Source organism: Neopsephotus bourkii, unplaced genomic scaffold, assembly GCF_033783945.1.
Source record: "Neopsephotus bourkii isolate Nb327-2 ecotype Australia unplaced genomic scaffold, CSIRO-AGI_Nbou_v1 NB_1234, whole genome shotgun sequence".
In the NCBI taxonomy this organism is placed as follows: domain Eukaryota; kingdom Metazoa; phylum Chordata; class Aves; order Psittaciformes; family Psittacidae; genus Neopsephotus; species Neopsephotus bourkii.
The window spans coordinates 2192679-2214277 of NW_026901719.1; the positions used below are offsets into that span (position 1 = coordinate 2192679).

Sequence of the window (21599 nt, forward strand, 5' to 3'; positions counted from 1 at the left end):
AGGATCCTATGAGTTTTCACCTGACTGAATATGAACTGAATATCTGAGACTCCTATTCCAGTTAATGGAGAAAAATAGGTCTATTGGAAGCATGTTCATCTCATTGTAAAGTATGTTTGATAAACTGTTCCTCCAAACAGCCTCTTTTTCTCTGTTGATGCTGAAGGAGGAGCCAGCAGGTCACTATCTCAGCAGTAGTTAGGTGACCTGAATCCCATTCAGCCAAATGAGATGAAATCCCCTGTCCTTATCCAAAGCACAAGCAGTTTATGAGGGACAGCAGTCCCTCATAATTTTTTCTATTACACAAACATAAACAACCAGGAAAAACAATTGCAGCAGGGTCTGAAGGACCTTGGGCTGGCTAAAGGGCAGCAATGGCAGCTGCCTGGACTGGGGAAAGAATTTCAATTCCTACCTCAAAGCCATGGAGTGGTTGCTCAGCCATGCTGAGGCTCACAGCACACAGACTGTGAGCTGATGTGGCCAGGGAACTGCAAGGGAGTTCCTGTGGAAAAGTCTTGTTTTCTCTTGGCAAGAAAACAGGATAACTCCTGCCATTGTGAGGCCAACACAAAGATCTACAGGGTGTCTGAAGGTCTGTCTCCCTGGTGAGAATGACAAGCTTGTGTGGAGTCTCTGCAGTAAGAGGAACTCCTTTTGAGAATTTTCATCATTCTTATTAGAATTTTTAGCATTATTGTGACTCCCAGGAGTATGGGGTCAGGTACAAACACAGAATAAAAAGATGATTCCTAACCTGATGTCTACAACTAAAGTAAAGAATGAGAGAACTCAGAGGAAGGCATTCATCCAAAGGGAGTACCAAGGAAACACAGAAAATAGTGCTCAGAGTGATGGGCCATGAATTTGAGATAGCAGAGGCTCAACCACTGCCAAATTTTATAATTAAAAAAATATTGTCTATAATACAGCATCTTGTGTCCTGGGGGTGTTGCATAACGGGTAATAGTGAGAGAATCTGCAGCTTGAAAACATCAGGCTTGCAGGAGTGACTTACTGCCTTATCAACAAGCAACTGAATCACCCTAAAAACATTTAGCATGAGGTGTCTTACTCTACCACATGTCTGACACATAGTAGTTTGCACTAATTCTATCATCACCATTATATTTCATTTTTGAAGAGAGAAAAACCATCTGCTTTTCAGCAGCTCCACTAAAAACAGAATTTGGATTCTCTGTCAGCTATGAACCTCTGGTATATGAAATCTCATCCCTGACTGTATCCTCTCTGTAAGCCTGATTATCTGTGCATTATAAGTGCATAAATAATAAGTTATTCTTAATTATGGTGAACATGACCACAAAACAATGAGGTATTTTGACTTCCTATATTTTTCCCTGAAATTGATGGGTTTGTCGTGGGATTTTTCAGAAGCAATTACAGTCTTTGCCATCATTAGCAGAGGCATGGATGAAGTTTCAGGAGCATGGAATACTTCATTCCACCTTCAAATGATTACTTTGTTTTTAAACAAATACCCAAATCTGTTCTGATACTTAGAAAACAGTATAGGCTGTCTCAATGCATTGCCTTGTCCAGACCGAACATTAACTTATCACAGTTACAGCATTAATAGCCTGGAGGGTTGCATTAGACATATGATAGTCAAAAGAAGCTGGGGTTTGGGGACTCTAAGGCAAATTACCAGGGCAGCACCTTTTGTTTTGCAAAGCTCCCGGAGTGAATTACTGCCTTGATTTTCCTGCTAATATTTTCAGCTGTGCCCACTACTAGGGTATTTTCTGCAACCGCGCCAAAAGGAGACTCCATGTAACTCTCACCAGCAAAAATATACATCAGATGTGTCACTTGGCTGTAATGCCCAGACAGCTACTCTTGCTGTGTGTGCAGAGGAGGAAATGGTACTCTGAGTGGAAAGCCTGAAGCTCACATCTCTACCCTCATCAGTGCCTGCTTACCCAGAAAAAGCTCAAGGACTAAAGAATAGGTACAGGGCAAAAGTTTTGCTTCCTCCACCCACAGCCTATGTGAAACCTCTCCCCTGTGCCTCGAGTGTTAGCCCTGGCCCTCCATCCTCTCAGGAAGGGTGGCTGTGTGATCACACCACTTCATCCTGAAGTCTTGTGTGTCATGGCTGCTGAAAAAAAAACTGCATAGAGCCCTGTCCTGTAAGAAAAGCAGTGGTGAACTGCCAAAGCATGGAAAGAAGGAGTGACAAATATGTTACTTGTAAGTTTGGGAGAAATGTAAAATGGTAAACCTAGTAGTTTGACTGGGTGTTCTATGATGGGGCAGAAGACTTATAGGGAGACCTTTATCTGAGACTGTCACATTTCTCAATGATACAGATGTGAGGTTTGAGGGCCTCTTTTGCTAAAACCATGTCAGAACAGCATTTGACCAAGACCCAGAAATTATGAAGCAATTTTTAGACTGCTCCACCTTTGATGTTCAGTGTGGTAGAAAGTTCCTTCCAGTCTCCCTGAGCTCCAGTCTTTCTTCCAGTGAAGACAGGAGACTTACCCATTTCCTAAACTTAGTAGTCAAGGTGGTGACAAACACTTCTACTTTAGCTGAAGGTGATATGTATTCATAAGCAAATTACGTCAGCTACCCTATGGCTTCAAGAGAACAGCTATTTTATATTTTGAATGGCCTTTTGAACTAGAGTAGATTTTTTGTGGTGCTACAGCAAACAAATCAGACTTTAGCAGCATGCTAATGTACATTACCAAAATCCTCAGAGATTAGAAATTTTGGATGCTGTATTCTTGGTGTTAATGAACCAAAATATTCAAAGAACTGAAATTATTTGAATTGTGCATGATTTTGTCAAAGCATAAATCTCAGAATATTTAATATTCTTTTTCATGCCCAAAGCAGTTATAGACTGATAGTATTTTATCAAAATACCTCTCACAACTATAGACCTTTAGCCAGCTAAAACCTTACACCACAATGAGGGAGGCTTTTCCCCAGCCATCAAACATTTTGCGAATCAATTACAATTATCATTAAACAAATATTTCTTCCCATAGCCAGGCCTTTTGGCTCTTGTAGAAAACATCCTCACAGCAGCTGAATGTCATTTTGAAGATAAAAACATTCCCTGTGCATCATTCTGTGGCAGAGATGGAAAAGCCAGATGGGCAGATGGAAGAAAAGAGTAGGTCTCCTATGGTATGGAGTTTCTTCCTCTTTCAAGCCTCGTTATCTACATTAAGAGTTTACCTGTAGAGCTCTCGCATGGTGATCACACAAAGTATATTTGCTTGGTTTAGTGAAAGGTCACTTTGGTCACTAAGGATTGTCATGAAAGTCCAGGTTGGTAAATCCTTGATGTATCCCAAATGTTATTGATGGCTTTGGGAGTCTTACAGTATGTTTTCTGAGCCTCTGCTTGTATGTTCGTTCATATTGTCTTGCATTGCTGCAATCTGTATAGGCAGCCATGCACGCCTAGAAGTATTACATAAGAGTTACTTCATCATACAGAATGTTAGGTGCTAGTCTAAGACTGTGATAGGGTACACATGTCAAAAATAGCACATTATATATATTTACAAAGAGTGTGCCCATACTCTGGACACTTTCTTCTGGTATTTGTTCATTCTTTGGAAGTCACTGGGGTTTGGACAGTGATTTTGGAATGGCTCAGCAACAGAGACCTGAATTAAATCAGATGACTATGTGTGTTTTAATACTTGAAAATATTTTTTAATGTGATGAAGATTCCTTCAGTTAGTGCTTTCATCAGTTTCTGGGTTTGCCCCAAGACACTTTAATAAATGTTTTGGAAGTGTGACTAGCCAACTGGATGGCTGGGTTTTAAAATGTCACTTCACAAAGCAAAGCCATTGCCAGTACTGAATGAACTTATGTTACCCCAATCCCATGCACACATTTTCCTGGAATTGTACTTTTTCTTAAGTAATATTTCCCTAGCAGTTCAGGAAAGTATCCTAACGTGGTTTCTGAGTCACATTGCTAATTAAAGTGAAAAGCTTTGCCTGTTTGCATGGCACATTCTCTACATGCGATGGTGCTATATGATACAGTAACATGATGCAACACTTTTGCAATGCAACCCGACTCAAAAAAACTCCCTCCCCAACTGCACACAAATAGTGACCACGCTGCAGTCACTGACTATGAATTCTCAAAACTAACCCAGCATGCTTCCCATCTAGACGCATGGCTCAGACAAAGCCATCTGACCTCCTGATGATAAGGAGAGCAGTCACCTCGCTCCAAACCCATGTGGTGCCCGCATGGGGTTGCCAAATCCCATGTCTTTTTCTGCATGTCTGTTATATTCAAGTATGACTCTGCTGAAGTGGGAAGAATCCTAGATTGTGTTCTAGTACTAGTTGAGGGGTCCCACGTTGTAGGTCACATTTGGGGAAGAAAATAGAACAAATATGCAGGTGTCCTTAATGCAGGTGATTTCTTCTCAGTGCAAGCAAACTAAAATACCCTGATCAACTGTTCTGCTATTCAATGATACAGAAGCCCATATATAGCTCATTCACAAGGACATAAAAAAAAGCAAATTCTGGTTGGTCTTCCCATGGGCAAATGGGTGCTCTGCAGCTGTAGTGAGGACATGCAGAATTTTGTCTCTATTCCTCAAATCCCAACAAGAATGATGAAGATTTCCAAAACATGCTGGAGAGGTATGAAGCAGGCAGTGAAGTAGTTAAGGGACTGGCTCATAGTGGGAGGAATAAGAAATTCCTAAAGAAAGGGTTCTTGGGGGAAGGTGTCACATCAGATTTACTTCCCCACAGCAAAATATCTCAGGTCATTTCTTTCCCCCCAGGGAAACTGAGCAATACAGTGATTTTGGAACTATATCTCAAAGCCAAGCCCAAGAAACATTGATGGCCAGTTTTGTAGCTGGACATATTACTGCTGAGAGAAAGGTCTGAAAGAAACACAGATCCCAGTCATTTAGTGATAACTATAAAAACTACTGTATGAGGTTTATAAAGGGAATAAGAATAAATGAGTTACCAGCTACAACTGTACTTTATTTACTTTTTTCAAATACCAATATGGTGTCCACAGGAGATAAGACACAGGTAAAGCCCACTCAGATCTAGTCTGGAGTAGAGACAGTGTGGATGAGAACAAAATCTGCAGACACAGCAGCAGAGGTCTCAAAAGCCAAAGTTTTCACCAGGTTTATTTTTCCTCATTTTCAAGCAGACTAATTCTCTGTTTGCCTCCGGTGGGAGCCTGCCTCCATCCCACCGCATTAGTGGTTAGAAACAACTCAAATGCCTGTGAGGGAGAAAGCACAAGCAGGCTGCAGAAAACAGACAAGCAGCACTCCCTGAGCCTGAGTGGATTGCTTGTTTCAATTGCCTTGAGACCACAAATTAACAGAAAGTTGGTCCGCTGCCCTCTGAACCTGCCTTCCTGTCTCCCCTTGGTTTCACTGAGTTTTAGATGTGAGCCATAACTGATGTCAGAGTTTAATTAGGGCTGATTTAATTTCAAACATCTGACCATCACAATGAATTTCTTAAATGCTGCATCTGGTTAATCTAAACAGCCTGATGTACTTTTCAGAGCTCTGATCTATCCCCAGACATTACAATCCTAGCTGAGATGGACTGGGCTGGATCAGCAGCTGGAAGGGATATTTTTTTTTGCTGTTTCTCACAGGCAAGAACTTCTCTTGATAAAGTAGCAGTGTATTAGAACCCCTTATTCCTTTCCAGCTTGATAAGAGCCAAGGACGGATGCCATGTGGTATGACAACAGTACAGAATTGTTCTCTTATCCTTCACTGTACCTTGTCAAGGCAGTAGCAGATAAGTCAGAGCAAACTGGATTTCCTCACAACCTCCCTGATAGCTTCCCACTCCTGAAGGAAAAGCAAAACCAGTCATTTCTGCAGGAATGTGGCAAGTAAATTTTCACATGTTCTTGGCTCATTGTGCCTATCAGAGATGGTAATCACAGAGAATCAAAAGAAACAGTGACAAAGTGGGGATAATAAAATACTTCTGAAAAACCACAATTTCATAATCTTAATTCAAAAAAGTTTGCTAGCTTTGAGAGGAAACTGGGTATGAGGACAAAAATGCTAGTTTAAACAGAGAAAATGTTTCCAACAACCTTTAGAGTTGCTTTTTTGAGCTGTTCAGCAGTTTGCTGTACTTTCAGAAGTTGCCTTTGAGGAAGTTTTCCCATGAGATAGAATCTCTCTTTTCTGGAAGCTGAGCAACATTTGCAAGTAGTTATTAGAGAGCTGCATAGATCTATGTGAAAAACAACATCAGTAGTAATTACAGAGACAAAAGGTTACATCCAGCTCTGCTGCTCAGGTTTCTGTGCAGAGCTCTGTTTTGGTTGCACAGACAGACTGCAGCTGGTTCAAGGAAGGGAGAGATGCAAAGAGCTTCCTGATTCCTTCCGCTCACAGTGTGATGGCTCTCCAGTATTCCTAGGCATTCTCTACTTAGGTGGTCGAGGGCCTGGGCGTCATGGGTAAGTGCTGTTTCATTCTCACCAGTGAACAAGGACTTTGTACCAGCTGTGTTTAGAAAGTGGCTTCCACCTCTGTCCAGCTGGCAGTGGCAGTTATGAGATTGTTGAATCTAAGAAGATCTGCTAGAACAAAAAATGATCACTCTAGGCTGTATCAGTGTTTAGTGCAGATGTAAAACAAGTTTAGCTGTGGGAAAGGGGTGCATGTAACAGACAGCAGCTGTATTTACCTCTTGGGCTAATCAAATCTACGCCCTTGGTCTTCTGATCAGAAAGCAGATTTCTAGTTCAGTGATATACCTCGCAGCTGTCGATTTCTGATTTTCTAATGAACCAAAGGAGGGTTCACCATGGGGAGAAGACCTCTGCAAAAACAAAAGGCTGCGAGTCTGTTATAACTTGGGCACTACCAGTTGTCCCCCTCTCTTGCCTTCCTCCTAACACTTTATTAATAAGGGACAAAATAGGGCAGGAAGCAACAAGACTCCAATTCTCAGAGATCGAGACCTTTCAGCCTCATTAGAGAGGTGGTTTTAGTGTTTGAAGGCAGAAGCAGCTCTGACAGATTGTTGGCTTTTCTTTGAAAGAAATTCACCTCAGCTCTGATGAATGTAGGACATTGCTCTTTGCATCTAATTTTAAAATTCTGGAAAAAGTAGCCATGTCTGTCATTGCTGTAGGAGAGGAAAAATGTGTGGGGGAGAGACAGGAAAAGAGACAGAGAATTTTGTGGTTCCTTGGCTGAGGGACTTCCAAAAGGTAACAGACCATCAGAACAAAATTTCAACAAGGAACTTTTAAAGCATTTCCTGAGGGAAAAAAAAATTAATTAAGAAGTGCTCAGTGTTCAGAAAACCCATGTGGAAATCTAATTATTCAAATAGGACTTCACATGTCAGGCTGGCATCTGGAATCAAGAAACTGGTGTGCGAGACAGAGGGCTTGCTTCCAGCCTCAGTATGAGCCCTGCCTGACACCTGCATGGCTGAGTCTGCCCGCCACTTCCCACCATGAGACTGTCTTCCAGTTGTTTCTGAAGAGCTGAGAAAATGCTGCCAGACATTAGATGTTCAGGCTGAAACTTTCCACGCCAGATGTCTGCCTCAAAAGGATTCTAATAATTTTTCTGCTTTCTCTGCCAAAATGGTCTGACCGCAGTTGAGGATGAAGCACCTTCTTCATCCGTGCAAAAAAACATTGTCTGGCAATCTCATCTTTGCAAATGTTTGGCGTTTCCCTGCTGTAGATCACAGATGTGAGGTTTTGACACCTGAGGAACCTTTGTTGGCCCAGATGTGTCTGCTGCTGTCTCTGCAAAAATCCACCCAAATGTAAAAATCTCCAAGAGCAACAGCAGGGACCTGCCAGGGTTTAGCAGCTAGACACTCACCAGATGGAGTCTGTGCTGACCCCACTCCATTCAAGAGCAGAGGCACAGCAGGTCCACCCCATGGGAATCAGAACAGAGGAGCTGCCCTTCCTCTCCTTCAGGCCACTGGGGTAGGGCAGCCAGGGAAGAGAAGCTGCTGGATTTGCTTGTTGAAGGGGACATGAACACTGATGGAAGAGGGCAAGACCTGGCCGAGGAGGCTGAGAGCATCCAGGAAGATCAGGACTAGAAAGTGAGGTCAGGAAAAGGAAAGCCTTGAAGTCGTGATCACAGAGACAAAGTGAGAAGCTAGGAATGGAAGAGCAAAGGGTCAGAAATGACCAGAAAGCAAAAGGGTCTGGTAGTGCTGTCTCTGAGAAATTTGGACAGACCTCCTAAGAGTCTGAGAGAGAAGCAGGACATCCTCATCCAGAAGAAAGCAAGTAGGAAGGGGAGCAGCACATGGAGAATGTGAATGGGAGCCCAGTAGGGAAACAGAGCCCAAGTCCTGGAGGTGAGGGAACACAGTTCAAATGCTGGGACTGGAACAGGTCAGGAATGGAGAGAGAAGGGAGTTGGGCCTGGCAGGCAGGGAAAACCAGCCTTGGTGTGCACATGTTGGGGGGAGAAGACTCCTGTACCTAGAAGAGGATGGAATTTCTGAAGGGTGGGAAAAGCCAAGCACAACAGAGATACTTGCTGAATCATGGCAGCTTATATGTTCACTGCAATAATAAGGATATATGCAGAATATAAGATAAGGTAATATTCAAATCTTTAGCCCCCCAAAACTCTACCACATGATACCACACTGACACCACCTGATGGTTTAAAGCATCACCACGTTTAAAACTTCAGGTGTCCTGGGCAGCGCTCAGCTACTTGAACTCATACAACAGGGAGGAGAGCGGGTTGCTGGTGGTTAACCTTTCTTGGGTCTCATTAATTGCATATTACCTGCATTCTGACATAGTGGTTTTTATCCAGGCAATGCTGCCACAGGTCTTACAGAACTTAAAAAAAAATAAGGTATAGTAGGTGAATGCAATACATCATTTCTGTGTTCTGCAAATTCAATTTCAGGTGCAAATGGTAAGAATAGGCATAACCCTCTATACTGTTAAACACTGCAACGTGAAGGACTTTATGGAGTATATGCACACACTCAAAAGCCCACAGGTTGTTCATGTTCATTCTGGCTTGTTTTAACAAACCAGAAATCTAGCATACTATGTAAAACATTAAAAGAAGAATAATCAGCTTAGCCAAAAATCTCTGTCTACACAAAAAAAACCCAGAACAAGCGAAAAACCAGACTTTTCCTTGTGGGAATCAGCAGCCAGTGAATGTGAAACACAGTCCTTTTTAGTATGATCTACACAATACCTTCGTATATCTAACAGTGGCAACTGACAGTGATTTGTTATTATATACAGCACCCTGTGACTAAGTTGGCTTCTTGAGAGTGGTAGCCAAATTTCAATGAAAACAATTAGAGATGTACGTATGTTGAACAGACAATCCTATCACAGTGAATAAACTATAAACTATTTTAATTGAACAAGAAGAGCTCTTCCACTTAGTCCAGGCAAAGTGGATAAGATTCAAAATTTAATTAAAGGACTAATTAGGAGTTTACTGTTATGTTGAATAAACTTGTGAGGACAGAACTGTAATCACTGCCAATTATACAATGGCTAGTATTCTACATTAGAAGGTGCTTTCTGGTTTAAATAAAGTGACAGCTACATGTAAGAAACCAGTGATTTGTCATGCAGTGCATAAAGGTAATATATGCAAGGCTGATTACTCTGGTCCTAATGCCTTCAAAGGACTGATTGCTAAGGTTGTAAATTAAAAGCTTGTGAATGGTGTGCAGGCAAAGAGGTTAGTCATTAGTCATTCTGAGGCACACATCGCTCACCACTACTAACTTCTTGGGCTGGCAACAGCAGTCTGCAATTGAGCACATAACAGCATTTATTTTCTAAAACACAGGTCAGCCTGCAGTGCAGTTCACAGGCTAGTGTGTGGTCATCTCTTGCAAGCAGGACGTTTTTCTGAAGTGAAAACAAAAATATTAGCTGTTTTGCTCTTTTAATGAAAAACAAATAATTTGTTCTGGACCACACACCAAACTAATCATATTTGGACCCACTGCACATGTAGAAACTTGTCCCAGTTTTTGTTCTGATTTTTCTAAATGATTGTCCTGGATGTTCTCACATTGTCTCAGAAAGTCAGATCTGAAGAATCCTACTCTCAAGGTGAGACTTCAGCTTAAATTTTATGGCATTTATTATATTCAGAAGAAAGCTTACTTTCCAGGCAGTGTTCTCTATTATTACTAGTTGATGCTTATTTTAAGTCCTCAGTAATATCTCCTGATAGAAGAAAAATATTTATCTGGTTTCTGGCAAACAAGTGAACAAGTGATGAACATGTGGGTTTAGAGGAAAATTTTCAAGGATACTAATTCCTGCAATAATAAATACCTGAAATAAGAAAGTGTATTTAATGAGTATTCTAAATACTCTGGTTTGCATTTTTGCTTAGATTTTGCTTTTATTTTGCATGACTGACACTAAAAGTTTAAATAAGAACAAGGTATATGGCAAGTAGTTAATAATAACTACTTAAGACATAAAATATTAAACAGCAAATATGTTCTTCATTATATATTCTCTTTCCTCTATGACTGTTAAATATTTGTGCAACTAAACCATCACATAAAAAACCCTAACCACTAAAACAGCAAAAAGACCACCGCTTTGCACACTGAATGTATATAATTCTGGCAATTTGGATTATTAAGAATGACAGTAAATAAAGATCACCTACCTTCACAGATCCATTCTCATAGTCAGATCCTTGCAGGAGATGTAGAAAAGAAACTATGAAAATATTCACAGTTGCCCACAGTTTGTACATTCTGATGTTTATAATCCAGAGGTTACTATGCAGATGTTGTCATACAGCTAGAGGCATCCGTTTCAAAATGCATTTCTCTATCACCAGTACAGAAAAGCTTCCAGAATTTCTCTTATAAACTCACAAAAGATTCCAACATCCGAGAGCAAATATCTGGCTCCTTACTGCTGAAAAAATAATTGCAAATTCACCTAGAGAATGTCATTTCTTAGAGCAGATTTTAGATACACTTGAAAGAAAACCATGATAAGGGTTTATATATATCTGTATGTATACACATACACGCTCACAAGTGATCAGGTATGGATACCGGTTAATGAAGTTCACATATCTTCCATCAAGACACAAAGAGACATTCAAAATCCATCTGTGGTCCAGAAAATGTAAGAAATCTGCTCTATTCTGTGCTCCGTGTTACAGCAGGCTTTTAAGACGGTAGTGTAGTGGCCAATGTTTTGAGCTTGAAAGCTGTAATCCAGCCCTGTATTAAAACTTTTTTCACAACCTTCATGGAAGCTTGCAGAAGCATGTGTCTTAAATCTGATACAGACTTTGGCAGTAACACAGTCAAACTTTGGCTCTAATCCCATTTTGTCCCTACCAATAGCATAGCAGTTTTTAAACTAACTGATGCAATCTGGACTCTCATTATTTTAAAGAAGATTACCTGAAACATGAAACTTCAACACACGTTCTTACACAGCACACACATTTTATGCTATTAAAAAAAAAAAAAAAAGAAAAGAAGAGGAAGGGAAAGACTGACTTTCTTTAATGTGTTCTGTCTTATGTTGTATAGGTTTTCTGGATAGATTTTTAAAAGGAAAGTTGAAAACAAGACTTTTATTTTTGTAATGAAACCTTATAAAGCTACAGATATAAAGGAAAAAATCTGTTGTTATTGCTGCAAAACACAATAATTATTTCTGCCCCAATTTGTGCATGCATTTTCTCTGTATATTCCCACAGTTTATAATGGAGATTCTAAAATTGGAGATCTAACATTTAAAATTGTAACATAGATGAAGGCTCTGATAATTATGCATGTTAAATCTATATTGCTCTAATAATATACTGTGTTAAGGAGGGTAGTTCTGCTCTCACATGGCTTAGTGTTTAGAGAATCAGACTATACAGTTGTTAACATAAACCAGTCACATATCTAATATTTCAGAGCACTGGTTTTCTACTGCTGTGACATCCAAGCAGTAGCTCTCTTAAATACAAGTCGTCCTTCTGTAACTATCATTAGCTTGCATAATTTCTCCTTAAGTATTTGTCATAAATGGGCATTGGAGAGAAAATTATTTGAACACAGTCTGTAAACTGAGTCATTATCTTTTAAAAACATATGTAAAAACTGTGTGATTTTTTAGCTTTTGCCTTATGCCTCTTGTTCTTATTTTTGGCCTCCTCCCCCACCCACCCCACACTGTTTTGTACAAGGTCAGCAGGAATTTCACCTCTTTGAAATCTGTGTGAAAAAGCTGCTTTCTTTGTGTACCTGCTTCTCCCCCTCAAACCTTTCCGGTGTCCAGGCTGACAGTCAGAGTCAGTTTCAGAGGCCCCATGCTAAAAGGGACATTCTGTGTCTGTACTTTGGTTTACTGTTAAAATACTTTTAACTATTTCATTCATCATTTTAAATTAACACGTTACCTAATGCTTATGTATGGTCCCCTTAACCCCTTGTAATGTCTCTGTTTCCCTTCTGATACTAGCATCCATCTCGTTGCAGGAGCTGAAAGCCTTGCTGAAATAAATGAATAATGCTTTAGCCTCTGATGTACTGCTTAAGCGTAAGGGATCAAACAGAAATAACCACCATCCTCTCAGGACTGTGTCATAATAATTTTCTTTGACCTGTAGAGTGTCTGGCCATCAGCGTCTTTCATGTATGGAATCATTATTTGAAGCACAGACCCAGATTCACAAAACAGGCAAGAAACAATACATGCCCTCATGCCCTAAAGCCTGCTGTGTACGATACTCATGCAGCCCGTCTTCAGCACCCTTCGGGGATGAGCTGCTCTGTTCCCCTGGCAGGGCTGGTGCCAAATTTCATCAGCCAGACCAGGCACCCATAGCCAGCCTTCCCTCCAGCCATCAGCCAGACTGCTTCTGTCCTTCTCACAGCCATCAACTCTCCACTTCATAACTTGGCAGAAACAAGGGAAAGCCCAGGAGCCACACTGAGGTTTTTAAATACCAGCTATGAAATTTCTCCCATCAGTTCAGCAAGTGTTTAACTGCTTACATGAAGCAAAACAGTTCTGGTGGGGAAAACGAAAAGCACCTGTGGTGGTATGTTCTGCAAATCAGCAAGGAAGGCATGTTTCTGAAAACAAGAGCACAGCTCAGGCCTCTGCTCTAAATCAAGAAGCAAAATAATTCAAACCCGAGGGGTCTCACTTTCTCAGCCTCACAGTGAAGTTGGTGATTGCCTTTCTGCCCTGTGAGACACACAGACTGTATGTAAGGGACTGTTAGCAATCTAGCACTAGAAAATCAAGGCTGCTTGTGTTGAAAATATCGGAGGGAAGCACCTCAGTCATATTTTGTGTGTGTTCTAGTTCGTCACTGTTACTTACCAAATTCAACTCCGAATACATCTGGAAAGATGAATCTTTCTCAAAGCAAATGGTTGATCAGAATGGTTCACCCAACTCTGTCTTTTTGGCAGAAAGACTGAACTTAGCCTGAGGCACTGAACCAAAATTGTTTACAAGAGCAAGTTAGATGCCGCAGGCAGAGACAAAAAAAACCCTATTCTCTCCCTTAGGCCACAGACACAGACTAGCAAAGAGGAAAAAAAAACCCTTTTGTTAACTGCAGAGGACTTTAATTCTAGCTCAAAGTTTTTAGTGAAAGCAAAAGCAAAGCAAGAGAAATCAGTTGACTGGACAGCAGAGCAACTCTGACGAGGGATTGTGGGGAAGCAGTGTTTTTATCATTGGCACCACTGCCCCCATCCCTTTCCTTATTGCTCTTGTCTCTCTACTCCAGTTCAGGATATGAATCAGTGCTCCCTCCAGCACCATCTCAGCCCTGCTTCTCACACAGATTTCTTGTGATTTTTCCTGCCTACTGCTGCACTGAGAGCAATTTAAATACTTTTGTGTTGAAACTCAAAACTCAGAAATATGTTGAGATTATATTGCAGGCTCCCTACAACAGCAGAGAACAGAATTCTGTCTGACCAGACACTTCCTAAGACTATGCCCTATGTTTTAATTTAATGTATGAACAGAAGTTAACAATACTTACATTCTAGTTTCTTGGTTTATCTGTTTGCTATTGTAGAACTACCTGCTCAGTTCTGTGCATGGGTTGGATTAATATTTCTTTAATCTAACATTGTATAAAAAAGTGCTTAAATAAAATTTACATGGCTATTTACATGACTCTTCCTTTGAAGCTGAATAAGCAGCTTCACTGATATCAGCAAGGCTAAATACTGTATATTGAACCAATTCAAACATTTATATCACATTTAGGTGAGCAACTAATAGATTGTGAGCAATGAGTCAGGTCATTGCAAGAAGAACTTAAGAATTTAGTTTAGTCAGGTCTATTTCAAATATTGATCAATACTGATGTCTCAAATGGGTGAAAGAAGTTTAAATCTGTTCATCTGCAAACATGTTGTATAATTTATTCAACAATATTTTAAGCATGGGTCTTATTTCAAAGTAACAGTCTCACAATACATTGCACAGAAACCCTGATTCATTGATTCCCGTACTCCCTTTTTGTGATGGAAGAGAACATATAAAAGACCCAGAACTTGGCAGATGCCCCTAAGAACATACTTAATCATACTTTCTTGGTATTTTCCACTTATTTTTAAGATAGAATATGAAGACCACGTGCAGTTTATTTAACAGAGCTGCTTATTATAGTGCACTGCAGTTTCCATACTTGGGCTCCAGAGCACATAAAGAGAAAAAAGGCCAGTACAGATGACTAGAACCCAAAAACTAGTGCCAAACTTAGCTTACACGTTTCTTGCATGAATACACGTGCAAAGAACAGAATAATTTCATGAAAATGATGAACAACTCATATTCTTCAAGCTGAAGCTCTTTCAGGTGGGACAGTAAATTCATTTGGGTATCTGAAAATGACTTACACCTGCAGATAGGTGCGGACTAGTGATACTATTTGCCTGACAAAACCACCAGAGAAACACATCAAACAAAAACATCTTAATGAAACACAATGTAACAAAACACAAAAGGAAGATTTTTCAGGCCTTTTAACACAAGAGTAAGCCATAAATCAATACGACTACTCAGATCACAGATTTGTGAGGATAAGCCCTAAATAAACTCGAATTTAATCAACCAGTCTCAGATTGCAAGGTTAACTTTGGAGATCAATAAAGGCAGTTCACTGCCTTTACTTTGAATAAAACATTGTTTCACCCAGTACCTCACACTTGAGAACTTCCCACAGTTTCAGTTTTAATGTCAAGGAAATCACATAATTCCCAAGGCAAATCATTAAATAAGTATTTTTAAGATGATTCTATGCGCAGATCTGTACATTTCCTCTAAGTAATCCACATGCAGAGAAACTTTTTTGTCTTGAAAATTACATAGAAAAAAGAAAAATTGTGTCAGCTTCTAAAATAATACTCATGACAGCAATTATGTCACAATTCAAGGTCACTCATTACACATTATTAAATTCATTATCAAGTAACTATTAAATCAGAAATATTATTTTAAATAAAGTGATGTTTAGTATGATGTCTACTGACATCAGAAATTTCTATCAAATAGCAGAAAGCTTGAAAGATCACACCAAATGCTAAGCTGGATCGATAACATTTAGAAAAATATGCAAAATCTGATCTTGCAGAGTCTCAGACTCAGAGCCTGATGGGAATCTTATGAAGCTGTGCTAGTGGAGTGATGGGGCAGTACCACGCAGCTGCCCCCAGAGCCAGCCCTCACAGCACCCAGGATGCTGCTTCATCTTATAGGGTTACACTTTAGCTACCCTTAAATTAGATACCATAATCATCTACTTGCTGCAGCAAAATGAGAGCTTAATGCAGGCTGAAAAACCTGATGGAGAAGCGGGCCAGCCCAACTGGGTACTGTGCCTCTACTGCTCTCCAGGCTGTGGTGGCTGAGCTGCTATCCATACCTCAGTCTAACTAGCTAAAAGGTCACTGGGGAGCATCTACACAAGCTGCAAACACACCCTTGGCTGAAAGGCAGTCATACTCTTAGCATCAGCAAACACAAACCAGCATATTCACCCATTCAGCTGTCAGCCATGCCATGCTGCAGCCCAGCTCAGAGAAGGGATGCTGCTGTTGAAGGCATGCAGCAGGAGGAGAGCTGTCAGCAAAGGGCAGATAAAGATCACAAACATTTCTAGTTGAGCTTTTGAGGAATGAGCACACCTTTAACTGCTCTATCTTTGAAAGGCTCTGCCCCAGCCTTGTGAAGAAGAGCACAGCTGCCTTGTTGTGCTTCTCTCTAGTTCACATTGTAATGCCTAATGCCTTAAAAGATCAAAAACTACTGTGGAGATGGCTGCTGGGCTGAATGACAACTTTAGCTAGCCCAAGTATGATGAAACTGGTGTGATGCTTCCTTTGCATCTGTTTGTGTTTTTCTAAGGAGCCTAACCTACACAGCCCCTGATCCAGAAAGCAAGACCTCCCTTTGTGTTCCTGCAATTAATATTTATCTACAATAATGAGAGCTCTGTGTCTGCTTGTCTTCACATCCATCTGTGTTTACATACCCGTTAATGAGAACATAACTGGAACAATAATCAAACTTTAATTACAGAGGCATGCAATAGCATTCACAAGCCTTTATTTTACTTGCGACTTTTGCAAGTCCTCGCTTCTTTCTACAGAGAAATGAGGCAAGCTGAACAGAAAGATAAAAGGGGTATCATAGTTAAGGAGAAAAAAGGGAAGGGAAAAAAGAGAGAGGGAGAATAGAGGAAGAGAGAAGAGGAAGGAGAAAAGGATCTCTGACCAGGGAGCAGAACTCATCCTTCATGACTATTAATACATTATCATAGCAAAGACTTTTCCTCCAGACTGACTGCAAAACACTTCATGGATGGTGTACATCTGAGAATCACTACCTGTTCAAGTCAGATGTCAGAACAGCTCACAAACAGCTCACAAAGCCAAGGAAGGAAGCAGATACCAAGAGGATAGATTCACCATCAACAGTTCAATGTCTGCATTCACACTTCACACATCTTACATTTCACCCTCTGCTATGGTATCAGAAGGAAATGAAGTATAACTGTGAGGCACAGTGAGTATCCAGTCTGTTGGATAGTGGTTTGTGAACAGAGCAGACGAACTCATAGGTGCTTGTAAAGAAGAAAATAGTAATAGGTTTTTCAGTTTCTCCAGTACACGTGTTGCTAAATCACCCTGGGTCTTAATGGTATGTGCAGCTTGTACCAACTTGTTTAGCTGGATAGACATTTGTTGTATTATGCACATCAAGCCTAGAATTTCTCAAGAGAAAGATGTGACTGCAGGTGATATGAACAACCTTAACCTTGCAGTCTCTGGTAATGTCTTGGGTGGTTCAAGAGCCTTATTTGCTCCTGCTGCACAGACTTCAGTACTTCTGATGCAATGGACAAGGTAGCACCAGCTGGAAATCACTCTTCAGTTAGAACAAAATGATAGATATTTTCACATGGAAGAGCAACAGCACAGCTTTTACTTTACACATTTCCTTTTTTCAACCAGTAGCATAGAGTCCTACAGCAATATAATTCAAGTGGCTGTAGAGTGGACGGTGGCAGCAGAGCAGCTACAAGACATCAGGGAGATCTGACACAGCCTTATAATGATGAAAATAACATCATAAAACATCTGTTAGGTGAGAAAATACTCATTTAGTCTAGTGACTGTTGCATTCTCAGAGCAAATACATCTGGGCACTTAAAGCTGAATTCATGCAAGGATGTTTTGTGAAATAGTCCTTACCACAGGATCACCTCCACATGCTTCTGGGGAGCTTCACCCAACTGGTCAAAAGATTTTGAGGCAGGCAGACTTTGTGATATAAGAGGAAAATGTAAGATTAGTTTCATCTTTGCACTTCAGACATTTGGCTAGACTTTAGCAGTCAGTGGAACTGTAGGCATGACTTAGTCTACCATAACAGGAATACAGAAAAAGCTAATTTTCATAACCAAATACAAGCCATTAGCCTTTTTCTAGACATGTTAGCCATATCCAGCCTACTCAGAAAAGTTCTTAGTTAAAAGTAATACAGAATAGCTCAAGCTTCAGTGCCTGGCCAAGTTCCAGAACTCAGATGTTTCTTGCTTCCTAGTTCTGATGTCCTGTCAGGGAGATGATGCCTTGAAATAAGCAGAAACAACCCCCTGGGAACAATTTCTGTGCCCAAGCCCCAAACTCTTGACCCAGTGCACCTGGCCAGAGTGTACTGTGAAAACATCCTGCCCCTCAAGGCCAACAAGGAGCTCCAAGGCCAAACAAGAAATATTAGATAGCTTAAAGATACCTGTGTTCACACTCCCTTCCTTTCCCTGTCTTCATCAAAAAACAAAGCATCTTTTTGAAGAAACTTTCAGCTGTAAAAATTCCTTGGAACAACTGCCTTTACCCAACATTTCTCCCAGAATGAGATTCCCACTCTCCTTACATGCATTTTCACAAATAATGTCAACTAACAAATCAGAGGTAACAGGCAGAGAAGTATAAGCAAGGAGGTTCAGAGTGAGGAAATTTTGAACAAGTCCTAGGCAAATTGACGCCATATAATGGGTTGTATAACTGCAAACTGTGACAACAGAGGGGTTTATACTTTTCATTTTCTACAGGTGATTCTCTTCTTACTTCTGTGGCACCCTGAAGCAACAGCCTTGGAGCAATATATGCATATATAACAGATGGTCTCAGAATAAGCACAAGGTTCAGCATAATTGACCTTGCAGTGAACACCCTGAGAGTACGCACACAGTGATTTACAATGACAGCAAAGCACCAAAAGTTAATTTCCAGATTTATTCCTATTTGAGGACACTCTAGAGTAACAGCTCAGTAATCTGAAAATAAAACCCATCTGGTGAAACTTAAAATTTGGGGATTAAATATTTATTATTTACATTTCACTGCTTTAGCATTCACAAACACTAGGCCAATAAAAGGATAAATCAGCTCCCTGAAATCAGCAGGGGAGGATTAACCATCTCTCTTGAGCATGTTTAGAGAAATAAATATATACCCTAAAGTATGTATTGAGACAAAGTTCACCTCTAAATCTAATTATTTCACACTTAAAATTTAAAAGCACTTCTGTGGTTTTCTGTTTCCTGTTTCTATTACATCCTATTGCTATCAATAATGTACAAACATAAACACAGATTGTCAACCTCACCCTGCATTTCCTATTGAAAACAAAATAAAAGATGGCCTGGCCAAGTGGCTTTTGTAAAGAGTTTTCATCCTCAGGCTGGTAGTGCTACCCCAGCTATGACTGCACACCAAGATCAAATGAACACTCCAGAGCCATCATCGTCCTATATGAAATGACCTACTTATCTCTCATGCCCAGCCATTGCAGACATCAAGGTTCAGAAGACCAGTTGCTGTCAAAGCTCCTCAAAGCATAGGAGGACTCCTAAAGTGGCCTGGTTACCTGGCATTCATTCATCCCTGAGCCTGCCAGTCTCACATCCAATGCAAACTTATTTTTTATGGATCAGACTGCTGCCTGCTGTTCCCCAGATCTGCTCTCAAGTGTAAGATTCTGCAACTCTGTTCAAATAACACAGAAAGCCTGATGGATCACCCACTAGTCATGGTGGTGTAGAGTAGAAGAGTTCACCATATAAATCATAAGGTTTTCCACTGAGCATTGTTTAATATCACAACAACTGTGAGAGACCTCCTCATCCATCTGGGAATTACTCTGCTGGTAGTATTTGATGAAAACACAATGAATTTAAGACTCTAGTACTGCCTTTTGGCCAGGGTATTCATAACAAAATCCTCTAGATTCAGAAGGGCAGTAAGGGAATGGCAAGCCAATCCGTGCTGTTCAAAAAGAAAAGGGAAAAAAATAGAAATAAGTGAACTAATGAGATAGTCTGAAATTCATATCAACTGCAAGGTTAATCTGTAGTTGCAGTGGGGAAATTATATGGGAGAATTTCTAATATAAGAAGTGAACACTTTAAATTCTGCAATAGCATATACTTATTAAAAGTAATAAAAAATAGTTAAGAAATCAGGCAAATGTGAGTCCAAAGGAAATTAAACCTTAATTAGGTAAAAACTGGGTCTATATCACTACTGTGACAAGTTAGAAAACAGTAGTTAACCTAATATCAAATTTTCAACAAGTTTTAAAGCACAGCAAAGAAAACATGATCTGTGCCTAAATGTTCAATTCTTGCTCTTGTGATGCCTTCACTTTGACAGAAAGCCCTTCAGGGATAAGGACAGTCCTTATCTGTCACATAGCAAATCTTAAAGAGCTGGAGATGTAGAAAATATTTTCAGGTTTCAAAAAATTATTGTCAGTGCTCCATAAAAAGACACTAAGAAGTAGATTTTAATCCAATAAGTAGGTTTTAAATTTTTCATTTTTTTCCAGGATTGACTAGGAACTGAGAGTATTTCTAGATCATTAAAAAGAGACAGTTGGTGAGTTTTGAGCATTGAATCTCTGCTCCTCTGCCCTAATTTATTATTACCTTACTTCCTCGCCCCCTTTGAACCACTCTAGTTAGCTCACTCCAAAGAAACACCACCCAGGTTCTGGCAAGAGCTCTTTATCAATAAGAAGGCTGTAGCAAGGGAATTCCCTGATTCCCTTCACACAGAGCTTTACTACAGTCTTCAAACAGGCTTTGCATCTTCCAACATGCACAAATGTCTTCTTGCCATGCCGCAAGGCATGGTACATACATAATTATGATCTAATAATTAAGTCATTAAGGATAATAATGTTTAAAAAGTCATAAAAAGGGATAATTATTACTTAAAGACACAGGAACATCACATGGAGCTTAGAGATGTTTGGCCAAATGCTACATAGCTTAGATTTGGACAACTTGCTCATAAATATAGCCTAATGAGTTGGTTTGAAGCCATCTGGACATAAGTCTCTTGACTTTAGGGAGGTGACCCCTCCCTTTTTTACTCAACATCATACAAACAGTCCAAGGGACTATCCAAGCCTTAGAAAATGTATGCTATTTGAAATGTTTTGTGCAGATCTGCATTTTCTATGACCTTTGATGCAGGGAGCATTGAATTCCCTGATTTCAATTGTCTTCTGCTATTGAGGGACCAAAGCAAATACAATAAACTCATTTCAACAGATAATTGCTTGGGAATCTTTCTGCCAAGCTGGACTCCACATTTAGAATATTTCTCTGGCATGCATACCATCCCACCCACCTTTGTTCTGAATACAATAAAGAGCACTCAGCAGAAGAGGAAGCAGAACACAGAAAAAGATCAGATGACACACGTAGAGAATGAGAAGATCCTACCATGATGCAGATTCATCAGGACTTCGTGTAAGAGGCATTCTATCTCCCATTGCAGTCTCACAGATGATCCCCAAGGCTGCAAAAGTAGGCAATATGTAACACAAACTTATATGGAGAATAGTTAGCATGTTAAGTGTAACTACAGGCCTATTATTGTTGTCTTATTGTTCTGATTAGGGAAAAAGAACTTTATTCTGGGCCAGTTCATTTTTTAGAATGACAGAAGAAATTTAAAAGGAATGATCAGCCCAGGTGAAACTGTTTCTGCTGATGTCAA

General features: G+C 40.1%; 1 protein-coding gene across 2 annotated transcripts in view; it reads right to left on the minus strand.

Moving 5' to 3' along the window:
* The window catches only part of VEGFD (vascular endothelial growth factor D), a 39622-nt gene extending 18279 nt beyond the window's left edge, over nt 1-21343 (minus strand). The window contains exon 1 of one of the 2 annotated variants that reach the window (XM_061364482.1): nt 21323-21343. In XM_061364482.1, the coding sequence (XP_061220466.1) occupies nt 21323-21325 (3 nt within the window). In that variant the 5' untranslated portion in view covers nt 21326-21343. Of the gene's footprint in view, nt 1-10699; nt 11329-21322 lie in introns of those variants that run through there. The other variant, XM_061364481.1, reaches the window with a different exon arrangement.
* Between the last annotated feature and the right edge of the window lie 256 nt (nt 21344-21599).